This window comes from Cavia porcellus, unplaced genomic scaffold (genome assembly GCF_034190915.1).
Source record: "Cavia porcellus strain 051 isolate PalLab524CR breed Dunkin Hartley unplaced genomic scaffold, mCavPor4.1 scaffold_17, whole genome shotgun sequence".
Lineage (NCBI taxonomy): Eukaryota > Metazoa > Chordata > Mammalia > Rodentia > Caviidae > Cavia > Cavia porcellus.
The window spans coordinates 5,900,510-5,913,380 of NW_026947500.1; the positions used below are offsets into that span (position 1 = coordinate 5,900,510).

Below are 12,871 nucleotides of genomic sequence, written 5' to 3' on the forward strand. Positions count from 1 at the left end.
TGAAAACAAGAAGCTCTTGAACATTTTATTAAAGCAGAAAGAATTTATAAAAAAGACTTATTAGATGCATTAGAAATTACCATGCCATGTGATAAATATTTACATATCTCCAAGGCTTTTTCCTGGTTCCTACTTTTCTACTTAATTTTTCTAGTCTTTAACCCCATCTAGTCTTTTTTATACTCTTACAGCTGACTGTGCCCCACATATTTGGCAAGCATTTTATATAATTCACAACACCTTCCAAATAGTAAGTACTCCACGGGAGAGATATTGTTCAATATTCATTCTCTCTGTCCTTAGTAGTACAGGCTCTGAAGGTTAGGGTTGTTTGGGAGATCATATTTCTTAGCCACTGAGACAAAATAGCTGATACCCAAAGTTAGGGAAGGAAATGTTTATTTCTTACAGTTCTTAGAGGTTTCAGTCCATACTGAGGTGGCTCCCAGGCAGGGTGGCACGGTGGAGCCACAGTTCATAGAAGCCACAAACTGCAAGGTGCCAATAGGAAAGAGAGAAGCAGCCTTGTTCCTGCCAATACATGGTACCCTGGCTCCGCCCCCGGGCGGGTGAAACACTCATACTACCAATCTGAGCACTAAACAACGAACCAATCACAAATGCTAGATTTGGTCAAGCCTATAATTCATGAGGCTTGGGGGCCACTAACATAAACTATGACCAACTCTGTCAGGAGAAACCAACCATCTTGAGTCCTGAGATCACAGTAACTCTTAAAAGAACAAAATGTAGCCTAGCAACCTGATGATAAGACTGTACCAGCTTTTTACTATGCACACCTAACATGAGAGTCATAAACTTTTAGATTCTTTCAGTTACTTATATTTTGGATTTTCTACCTGTCATTTGCAGCTAAATCTAACCTATACACCCTTAAATATTTTAGATAATCTCATTAACATTATTCCTTGTTCTCTCTCACCCATCTTTCCTTAAAGCTACTCTAGGATGTAAGAAAAAGGGGCAAACACACTGATACCCAAGAACATCAAAAAACATTAAATTCAGAACAAGAAGAGTTAATGAAGCTACAATTCTTTTCTATTCCCAGTAGCTTTGGTTTATTAAGAGACATTCTAGGTAAACTTTCAAAGTTAACTCCCAAGATAATTGAGCAAAAGCTAGGGCAGATGTCTATGCTAAGTTTCGGTCTCAAAATAATTACCTTTGTTAATTATCAGCAATTAGTGTCAGCATCCAACACTTTCCTTAAAAACTCAGGGAGAAAGGAGGAGGGGAGAGTGAGGAGGTGAGGGGGAAGAGAGAATGAACCCTGAGTTTTATGAACAATTGGATACTTTCTTTCAGTTAATGCAAATCTTTTGTTTCTATCTAATCCTAATATGAAGATTTTATTACATCATATCTTATTGTTTTTTCTTTTTTTTTTTTAATTTTTTTTTTTTTTTGGTCTTTTTTTTTTGTTGTTGTTTTTTTTTTGTTTTTATCGGTACCAGGGATTGAACTCACGACTGCCTGCTTGCAAGGCAGGCGCTTATGCCGCTGAGCTAAATCCCCAGCCCCTTATTGTTTTTTCTTTTCTCAATGCCAAAATGATTATTTTTCTCTGTCTTTCAAATTATAACTCTCTTCTATTGGCCAAAAAATTAGCTAAAAATGGCTCTGGAAGATGTATGAAAGTGTGAGCATCACGTACTGTCTCTCCTTAGCATCATGTCTTTGGGCAGAGTCTGCTGGACTCTCACTCATAGAAAAGAAAAGGCATTTCTCAGAGGTTGGGGGAGAGCCCAGATCTCTCAGCACTTATCCCAACACTGAGAAGTTTACCTAGTGAGTTACATTTCTCTTATGTGTGTAGGTGACATTTTAAGAGAGCAGAAATATTTATAGATGTATCTATTTGTGCACTACCTCATCACTTTGTATCTATTCAAGCGTCTTTTTCTGTGCTTGGTTTCTTTTTTAAATATTTAGGGAGAGCATTATCTGGTATTTTCCATTAATAATTCATCATAGATTTAGTCATTTTTCACATGCAAATAACAATGGAAAAATACTTTATAAGCCTTCACTATCACGTGTCACATTGATTTCTGTCCCCCCACCTTGGTGAATCAATCACTCCTTTTAAGTCATCTTTATTTAAATGCTTACTGACTTGGTCCTCATCACATTGTTAGAGGAAAGGAACTATGCCTTAACTCATTTTTTAATGTTTTCAATGCCTAAGAGGTGAACTGTGCTTTTGTAATTAATGAAACCCACTGTTACCAATATTGCCAGGGTACTGGGATTTCTAGTCACACATCTTAATTCTATATATGTTCAGTCAGTCAGAAGATGGAATATATTTTGTCATGACTTATGTTCTAGTGGCGATTCTTAAGTTTATTTTAGTCCTCAGGATATTCTTAAAAATGCTGATGACAAATTGCTTATAGATGAAAAATAATTGTTCATAAGCCTCACTAGAATGGAAAAGAAAGTGAAATTTTTCAATAAAGTAAAATGCTGTCATTTTATTTTAATAAATATAACATATAAAAGCATTAGCCATGCTAAAAAGAAGTGAGGATGGGTGTTTACTCATGAAGAGGAAATGCCAAAAGGAACAATTCATATACTCATTAACTACTTATTTCTAAAGCATCTATGGTTTTCTCAACAACATTGTACTAAAACTTTATGGCTTTATATATAGGTGTACAATCAAATTACAAAACCAACTGCATTTTTATACATGTTGCTATTCACTACTGAGTTTATTAACAGAGAAAAAGCAAGAGGTATACTTTCTGGGTTCTTTCTGGATGTCAAGTGCACACAAGGGTACTAATTTGCAAACATAGCTTACTTATTTTATGTATGTTAGGAACAGCATAACTTTGATATTAAATATTTTCACCCTATGATCACTGTTCATTATGGTACAATCAGAACCACTCAATGTAATCACAACTTTCCATTTCAAACCTTCATGTCACCAATCTATATTTTCCTTAACCCCATACCTCAAGTGCTGTTCTGAACTGTCCAGCTGCCACAGCATATTTCTTTTGTCTATAGCAGGATCTGGCATCCTTTAAGGCTACCTGAAGCCATTTGTCAACCTGAGGCAGAGAGCTGAAATTAGGTCCACTCAATGGGTCCACTATTTCAGCAGCTGGGCAGGTTGGCTGAGTCCCAGCGGGCTCGAAGGACTCTGCAAACTCATACCTCACGTCCTCTTCATCAATGTAGACCAACTTCATTTCCACATCCATTATGTTCTTTAGAGGAATGTGAGGCAGAGGCATGGTGATTAATTGATTTTCCAGCTCTAGCATCTTTGCCTCCTTCTTTACGGCTGGTTTTCCTTCACCTTCTGCCTTCCGTTTAAAGACCACTTTCTCTAAATCATTGTTTTGTTTTTCTTTGATGATCTTTGCCATTTTTATTCTTTCAGTAGGGATTTCTACTTGTTTGTCTCCATTTTTCTTAATCTCTGACGGCACCTCGAGGCTGGTAGGTGAATTCACTAAGGTGGACATTTTCTTGCTTGTTTTTATCTTTGGAACAAGTTGGTCATGACAAACTCTCTTTATTGTATTCTCCAAATTCTTATTGCTTCCTGACTCCATTGACCACACCCGAAACCCCTGTAGAGACGAGAAGAAGCAAAATGATTAAAACAATATTTTTGAAATTCTAATGGTTTATCCTATAGTCAATTTCATTTGCAATGCTATTCTGTTTATTATTTATCACCTTGAAATAAAACTTACATAAACTACTGACTGTTTTATTGGGAGAATATATGTTTTTATCTCAAAACTCACCAAGATAAAAACTTGTTCAAAACATATCTAGACATTGTTTTAAAAAATAACCTACAGCTGCACAACATTGAATGCACATTTTTATGAGATGCCCAAAGTTACTGGACAGGAAAATCTCGTACATAGCCATGGAGGACAAAAAAGTAATACAACCTCTCCAAAGTCCATCTCTATACTAATTTCCTCAGAAAGGCAGGTGGTCTAGAACTCATTATAAACTATGCTACTAACCTGCATAATAGACTTGGACGGCTAAAGAAATCACAGCTGTTTCTTCAAAAAGCTTTCAGAAATGTGAGCATAACGTTTCCTCAATTTGTTTCTTTCATTAATAATGAAAACCTAAGTTTAAATAGCTTCAAAGACTACTGTTTTTCAGAACAAACTTTAAAGCAGAAGCACATGATCCTTATCCTCTCAGCAATATGGAGATACGTAGTCGTCCTGAGTTTTTGTGTTAATATTTTTGTAGCTATTATTGCAATACCATGTATTATATGAAGATGAGGCATTTTCCTAAAGTACTAGTGCTCTCTAAGTACATCTCTTTTGATTCAAAGCTTTCTGCATGCTTACTGTTTGTAGATTTATTTTAAAATATAAAATGTGCTGAGATCTAATGATGATTCAGCATAGTTTTGTTTTTTGAGTGGGTCCCATACTTTTTATATTTCATACTTGGAAACAAATTTAGAATAAAATAAATAAATTCCACATTTTGCAAATAAACTAAGGGATAGAAAATTTGAGTGGGTTAACCAAGGTCACATTGTTGGTGACTTGCGAAAGCTATCCATTCAGATTGCTATTTTCTCCCTGGTACTGCTCTTCAGTGCCTGGCCTGAGGTAGCTCTTTTCCAGCAAGTTGCTTTTCAGGACAGAGAATAAGAGATTTATACTAGACCACAAAGAAACCAGAATATTTCCAGAAAGAATAACAAAGCATAATAACAAGATAACTATGAGATAAGAGCTAACGTTTTTATTTTTATTTACAAGAATAAATTGTTGTTTCTTATACCTTATTCTTTTGGTATCATTGTTGATTATTTTCATTTGTTTGCTTACAATAAACAAGTTTGTTTGTGGAAGATAGTTAAAACACAATAAACTGTGACCTAGTAGATCTCTAAGTAAAGGAAAGGAAAGGAAGAAACCAAGCATTACTAATGGCCCTGACCTTTGAAATGTTTACATTCTCCCAACCATTGTTCATGTGTGTCCTCAGAGAGAGGTAAACTTGATATGTGAATTTACCAAAACAACTAACTACTGTGAGAGTCTATAGAAAGATCAGTTTCTAATAACGCCAACAATAGTTACCTAGATATTACTTGGCAAAAGTTATACACTAGAATAATTATTTAATAATATGTTAATTATTTCCTCAATAATGTATACAGAAATGTTGTATTTCTATGGTGTGATAACAAAACATGATTTTTTCAGTGTCTTGTGCTCCTCAGTATAGGTGTGACTCAGGGCTTCACTGCATAGTTTTTTACTTTGAACAAGGGCCTGTCTCCTTTTCCTTTCTCAGAGTCATTGTTGGCATCAAATACACACTTTGGAGTCCTAATAAGACTGCTCAGGGAGGAGAGGCAAACTGCCTTGACCATCACTCTTGTCTTGTGTATGTTCTTTGCATGTGTGATTTGGATTGAGTAAACATTAGCTTCAGTTATTCAGTTTAGAGTTCTAGTGGACAGAAATCTGAGTATTTATCCATTCCAATAAGTTTCCTTCAGTAGAAGAAAAGGAGCTCTTGAAATCTGTTTAAAGCTCAGAATACCTGCCTTTAAGGAGTTCTGATTTATGTTCATTTTCATAACAGGTTAAGAAAATACGAACAGTAAAAGTTGGTGTTTGGATGGGTCCAAAAGTCTCCTGGCATCTCCCACTTATCTTACATAAATTCTATTTCTAGCACTAGAGGTTAAAAGGCATCAGAGTATCTGTAATTGGCTATTGTTAACTAACACTTTAAGCATCTGCAGCAGTGTTACCCATTTCTGCTGCATTTATTTCATGTCTCTAACATACAGATGTATAATGTTATTTTTCTATTTCTTTTAGAAAACCACAGTTGTCTCTCTTTCCCTCCCTTTCTTCCTTCCTCTGCTCATTTTGTCTCCAAATTCTGCCCACCCCAAATTCCCAGCTGTTCCTTTCCCTGTGGCTTCTTCTTTGCATAAGAAGGAAGGTTTTTGTTTTTAAGAGGTAGGGTTCTAGGTACCGTACTAAAACTATGCCCTTATTTTGATCTTCAGTGTCAGTTCATACAAGACACAATAACAGAAGGAAAAAGATAAACAAAATATAAGTAGAGAATTTGGAGGAACTAAATATGTAAGTAAATGTTTAGCTTTCAGACACCGGAAAATTCACTTACCCAAAATTAATAAAAAAATAATAATCTAATCATTCTATTACTAAATGAAGAATACCTATCAGAAAGTCTATCAGTGTCCTAAACGCATGGTGTGGAAAAGCACGGCCAAAAATCAACAACTATTTGACAGTGTTATTTGAAAATCAGATGGCTTTAATTTTAGGTTTAATGCATGTTCTTTATAAAAAAATGTTACATGATGAAAAATTGTATAACTGGTCATGTACAGCTTTTCTAAAAACTATAAAATTTCATTTAAATAATCTAGACTTTAAGGCCTTCCATCAGCTGGCTCAGTGCGTGTTTCCTTATCTAGCGCTTCTGTGAAGTTCCTCAAAGTTAAATCCCACTGCTTGCTAATTCCCAAAGGCACTCATTTTCAGCACACACGAGGCATGTCCCGTCCTCCTAGTTCCATCTCATTCCGTCTATTCACAGATAAGTTACCTACTTCTAGCTCCTCTGAATACTGACAGGATCTATGCCGCTTTTCACCTTACAGTTCTGCCAGAGGACTTTTTTCCAATCAGCTCTCTGAAAGCAGAAGTGTGCTTTACTTTTCTAAATATTAACTCAGTGTTTTCTATAGAGCAAGCATTCAATAGATGTTGACCAATATGAATGATGATAGAGACCACACATTCTCAGAGAAATAAGTGAAATTTTTTTCTAAGGATGCTACTAAAAAGTTGAAAAAGTTCTTTTCTGAGGGGTTTTGCTGAATTTTTTTTTGTTTTAAATTTGATCCTGGGTAAAGCATATTTTATTTTTTTATAGATCAAGTGAATCATGTACTAACTAGATTAAAACCGTCACCTTTTCCACTCCTTTTAGTATTCAATTTACTGATGTGATATTAATGTGGTATTATCATGATATTATTCATGTTCCTAAGACACTGAGCTACACTTTAATCATTACTTCAGTAAAAGTACTTTTAGAGAAAACTATAAGACAATCAATCGTGTTTGTCAAAGAAGTATTTGCTGATAATGTTCTGCAAAAATGCCCATTCTTTCATTCAGAGGAGAGCACTGTAGAATTGGTTTTTCTCACAGAGACAGGCCTAAAAAAATCTCCAGCAAGTACTGATATGAAACATTAAAACAATCTCCAAGGTTTTATAATGCATATAGATACAAAAAATAAAGAGAGGTTAATGTTCAATCATTTCCAGCAGGTAACTGTTTTTAAACTTATTTAGTAGATATTCAACATATTTGTTTCTTCAAGCACTGCATCAAGCTTTCTGCTCTATGTGGGAGTTTCTGTTGCTTCTGGGACATAACTAGTGGCTTATGTGGCTATTAGTAATACAAATTATTTATTAGATTTTCACTTGAAACAGGCAGTTCAAACATGGGCAATTCAGGGAAAGAAAATTCTTAAAAATATGCTCTCTGAAACATTCAGCATCCACAGTTGCTATGGTTTTCTTCCTTAAAAAAAAAAAAGATCTAATTTTAACTTGCTGTTAAATGTAACCAGAGACACATTATGAGAAAAAACACCTTTCTTGTTATTCTACCAGTATACCTTTATATTTTTAAAAACACATTTAAAAATCTTTTTTCAATCTAATAAACATTTATTGAGCACCTAAAGTGAGATCCAGATACTGCGCTAGGTAATGTGAGAGAAATTAAAGCAAGACAGGGTCTTTGGCTTATGGTGCTCCCTGCTGGGGTTGGAAGGTGGAGGATGGGTGAGGGTGACACACAGATAAATAACGTTACACGCTGCAGATGCTGTTTTCCTAGACTGTGAGCTGCTGGAGAGGTGGAAGGGCGTTCACACTCCATTTTCTACATGGCTGTATTGTTTCCTCAGAGCCGGCCTTCAGGAACACTTGCTATTATAGTGAACGCATGGCTACAGTGCTCTGGACTACTGAGTGGTATAGTAATGGACAGGCTTCTGTAGATACAGGGGACAGACACAGCTTCAAGATATTTAGGAGGGGCTTTTTAAAAAGGCAGAATAAGGTCCTTATGCAGGCTACTTCTCTTTTAGCCAAGTACCCATAAGAAATTAGGTGTCACTATAAAAAGGGAAATGTAAATTTGACTCATAGTGCTTGTTAAGAAATTTTTTATGCAAAATTTATTTTATTAAAAAATGATAACGGTTACTTACAATTTATAAATTATCTAACTAGGTTAACCTATTTGTTTCTCACAACTCTTTTGGGTAACTATTATTAGCTCTATTTTACTAATGCACAAACAAAGCATTTAAGAACCAAGAGAACTTATCATACCTAAGATTTAAACACACAACTTTTCAGTCAAATTCCATGATGTTTGGACTATAAAATAATAATTTCCCCTTCATTGCAACCCCAGTTGATGGAATTTGTACTCTTTTTCCTATAAAAACGATTTTTAAACATATTATAACCAAGCATTTAACTTTACTGGTGTTATTCCAGGTGAGATTCCTTATTTATGTCTAAACTGAATGTATGAATCAAATTTGTTGAGAGAGGCCTAGTAGCTTTTAAGTGTTTTTAAAGATCTCTAGTTGCAAATGTAATTATGGTACTGCTATAGACTAGTAGTCATTAAATTCAGAAAAAAAAATGATATGGACATAAAGCTTCCACATGAATGGGTTCCAGGGACTTCAGAATTAAAGTTGTCATATCATTTTCTGGTCACTAAATCACCAAATGGGAGTAATGACATTAAAGCAATTGTACTGCTTTGTACCCAGTACACTGTGAACATTTGTCACATTATGTCAGAGACGACATTACAAAGGCTACTTTATCATAGTATTATGTAATGGAAAGAGCATTCACTTTGCAGTTGCAAGAAAAGTTTGAGTTTCAGGTTTAGAATTCATTAACTGCACACTGTAGGAGCAATTATCCAGCTTTTCCAAACAGGTTCCTAACTTCTACTGCTACAATTCTATTTCTTACATGGTCCTAAAATTCACAACTGTGTGTATGACATCTTTACATCGAATATTTAATATGCATTTCAAAATTAATAATTCCAATACTTAATTCTTAATTCCCATCCACTCAGATTTTTCCTCTCCAGGTCTTCCCTATTCCAGAACATGCACTCACATTACTCCCAGTCATTCAGGACAGAACATTCCAGGTTGTCTTTGATTCCTGTCTTTCACTCAGCAACTGCCCCATAATCCATCAGTTGGTCCAGTTGACTCTTTTAAATATCTATCCTGATCCATGTCCATGACTGATGCCTTCCGCATGGGCAGGACCCCATGATTTCCTGCCTAAATTATTCCAGCTGCTTTCTCACATAGCATCCAAAATTATCCTTTTAAGTGAAAATCAAACTTCATCTTATTTTTGCTTAAATGGCTACCCCAACATGCGGAATAGAATATAACCCCTGATGCCTCTGCCCTCTCTGAGAATTTATCACTTACACTCTGTCCACTATGTTGTAGCTACTTAGCTTTCATTCTGTTCAACTAAACACACTGATTCCCACCTAGAACCACTGCACTTATTGAGCTGGAATGTTTCTGTCCACTCTGTGTGTGTGTGTGTGTGTGTGTGTGTGTGTGTGTGTGTGTGTGTTGTGTGTGTGTTGTGTAATGTTATTCAGATCATAGCTTAAACATCTGTTCGCTGAAAAACAGTCTTCCATGATTAACTAAAGTAACCAATCTCTGGTCAGGCTTCTATTTTAATTTCTACATACTACTTATCACAATGTGTTTAATTAATTATATTTTACCCACCAGAATGTAAACTAGTGAAAGATTCCACCTTGTATGTGTATTTTACTGGTATATATTCAGATTATGCTCAACAGATTAAATTTGTAATGAACAGCTAGATAATTACATGTTATCTTATTGTATAATTAATGAAAAGTTCCAAATTATCTCTTGTTGCTGCATCATTTTGCAATTTACACTTTAGGTCTTCTTGAAATCACTTAAATATAAGCTACTTTTACAAATCAGTTTTGCCACAGAAAGCTTCGCTAGGTACTGTGACATCCTGAATCAATCTTTTGCTTCTTTCTCACTTTCTTTCTGTCTTTCCATCTCTCTCTCTTTCTTTCTTTCCCTATCTTCTTCCTCCATCCTTCTCCTTCCATGCTTAATTTTCATTTTTATTATTTATCTATTTGCTACTCCAAGTTAAAAAATATTGATGATGGACCTCAGTCTCTTTTTTAGGAACTCTTTTTTAGTATTTTTTAGGGAGTAAATAATCGCTGTGATTTTTTTTGTCAATATAAAATATGGCTTATTTATCATGAAAGCCTTCAGGAACATCTGACCCTTTCTGGAGAAGAGATAATGTCACAACACAATCATTCTAAGTGTAGTCCATGAGGATATAACTGTACTTCTCCCCAGTCCTTAATCTAGTTTGATATAAGAAAATAACTCATATCTGTGGCAGAAACATGAGCGTGGAGTAAATAATACTTTAGTGTACTGCAGAGACCTTTGGTAACATTTCTTCTTGAAACATAAATGTAATTAGCCTGTCAAATTCGTGAGCAGTCTGAGATAAAGCTCAAATCTTGTTTCAAATGTTTCTTTGTAAACACTGTTCTGTCCTTTCATAAATATGAGTCGTTTTTATTTACTCAAGAAACTGATTTCCACTGTGACACTGAGACTTTGGAGATGTGTAAGGAAAAAAAATTCCTTTAACCTTGGTCAACTGTTTAATTCCTCTGATAGAGCTCATGATTAAGGACTTTCATATTTTATTTTTCAAATTTAGCTAAAATTGTGGAAGAGTAGAGATGTAGAGAATTTCTAACACACTCTAATCTCCTTACAGTGAAGAAGAAGAGATGAAATCTCAGGCAGGCAAAATGATGTGCTCACAGTTAACATAGTACATCAGACCTTACAAGCACTTAGAATTTTTTCTGCCTTACTCCCTACCTCTCCCTACCATGCACAAGGTAAACTGTTACCAAAATTGCCATTTTCAAATGAAAAAATGAGTTCTGGACAGTTTGATGCTCTGCATGCAGACTAATAAAATGATTGAACAGTAATCATAAAACGAAGATTTCTTTCATTTGAGACTATCTTTTGAGGTGCTTAACTAATTTTTCTCAGAATCAGTTTAAAGTTTAATCTACCTAGAGGCAAGAAATACATCTAAAAAACAACTTTTTCTGAAATAATTTTAAATTTACATGAAAGTTGTGAGAATAATATCAACATTTCAAAATTTCCCTTTACCTTCATTTACTGATTTTAAACATTTTGCCTACATTTGGAATTCTTGCCATAATAGGTGTGTGTGCGCGCACATGTGTGTGTGTGTGTGTGTGTGTGTGTGTGTGTACATAAGTGGACAAATACATATACACATATATTTGTAACATTTTTTTCCAACTCATTTGAGCATAAGTTGCATGCATCATGCCTCATTGCTGTTTAGTACTTCCATGCACATGTCTAAAAATGAGGATATTACACTAGGCAGCAAAATGCATTTACCAGATTCAGAGGTCTTATCACTGATAGAGCACTACCGTCCGATCCACCATCACTATTCCCATTTTGTCAGTTATCTCAATAATGTATCTTCAGTAATTTTCCCCTTCAGGGTAACATCAAATCAAGGACAGTATACTGGACATAGTTGTCCTCTTTTTTCTCTTCTACTGTAGAATACTTCTTTAGCTTTGCTTTATCTTCATGGCTTTGTCAGGTTTGAAAAAAAAAGTCAGCTGTTTGATAGAACCTAATTCAATCTGGGCTTCATTTTTAAAATAATAATTCCTCTTGATTACATTTAAGCTAAACACCCCTAGGAGAATGATGTGTTGCTGTTCTTGGGATGTCACATTTGGAGGCGTGCCTGTCAACTTTGCTTTCTTTGGTGATGGCCATTTCAGTGACTTAGTCAAGACGTTAACTAGCTTTTCCAGAGCGTAGTTGTAAGTTTTCCTCTTACAGCCTATATGTAACCTATGGGAAGATCCTTTGAGACCAAGCAATTATCTGTTTACTCATCAAACTTTTCTCTCTCCACCGATGATTCTTGCCTGAACCAATCTAAATTGTGAGGATTACAAAATGGTGATTTGCCTTCCCAACTCATAGTAGCAATTATCTGTAAAAAACATGCTTGACTTGACTTTTTCTGCTATATTTTGTTGTTTCTTACTACATGTGTTATTTTTTAAGAAGTAAAACTTGTGATTTTGAGAAACACGAATTAATACTGCAACAAGAGATTTAAATAATTGTCTCAGAATTGTTTCGAGGCAAGTCTTTTTAAACATTTAAACTAAATTTTTAGCAGTGGAAAGAGATCATAGGTATAACTGCTCCTTTTATTTTAAATTTTAAAGATGAAGGTCAGAGAGGGCACATCTTTATTCAGTGACAATGGAAGAAATTCTTCTACAGGTTATGTCTCCAGGCTTCTGTTATACTGAAATTATTTTGGTTTATCAAAATAATTTGATTACTCAATTTTCTAAAAGTATAAAAGTCCTCAGTACTTATGTGTAAAAACTTGTGGCAAAACTAGGTGGATAAAAGTGAATTATACAGTAGTAACAAAATTTTACCTTTTCAAATAACTCATTACTTTAGTCAATCTTCCATTCATGGCTCATGAAACAATTACTAATGTCACCATTGAAATGCCGCTGCCTTCAGGGTGCTCACGATAGTGCAAATCCTACTTCAGCCTGCATCA

At 34.9% G+C, this 12,871-nt stretch overlaps 1 protein-coding gene across 1 annotated transcript in view; it reads right to left on the reverse strand.

Moving 5' to 3' along the window:
• Spata16 (spermatogenesis associated 16) overlaps positions 1-12,871 on the reverse strand; it is a 232,622-nt gene that overhangs the window by 199,078 nt on the left and 20,673 nt on the right. Inside the window, exon 2 of the mRNA XM_003467560.2 lies at positions 2,994-3,620. Coding sequence (XP_003467608.1) covers positions 2,994-3,602 — 609 coding nt within the window. The 5' untranslated portion in view covers positions 3,603-3,620. The remainder of the gene's footprint in view (positions 1-2,993; positions 3,621-12,871) is intronic.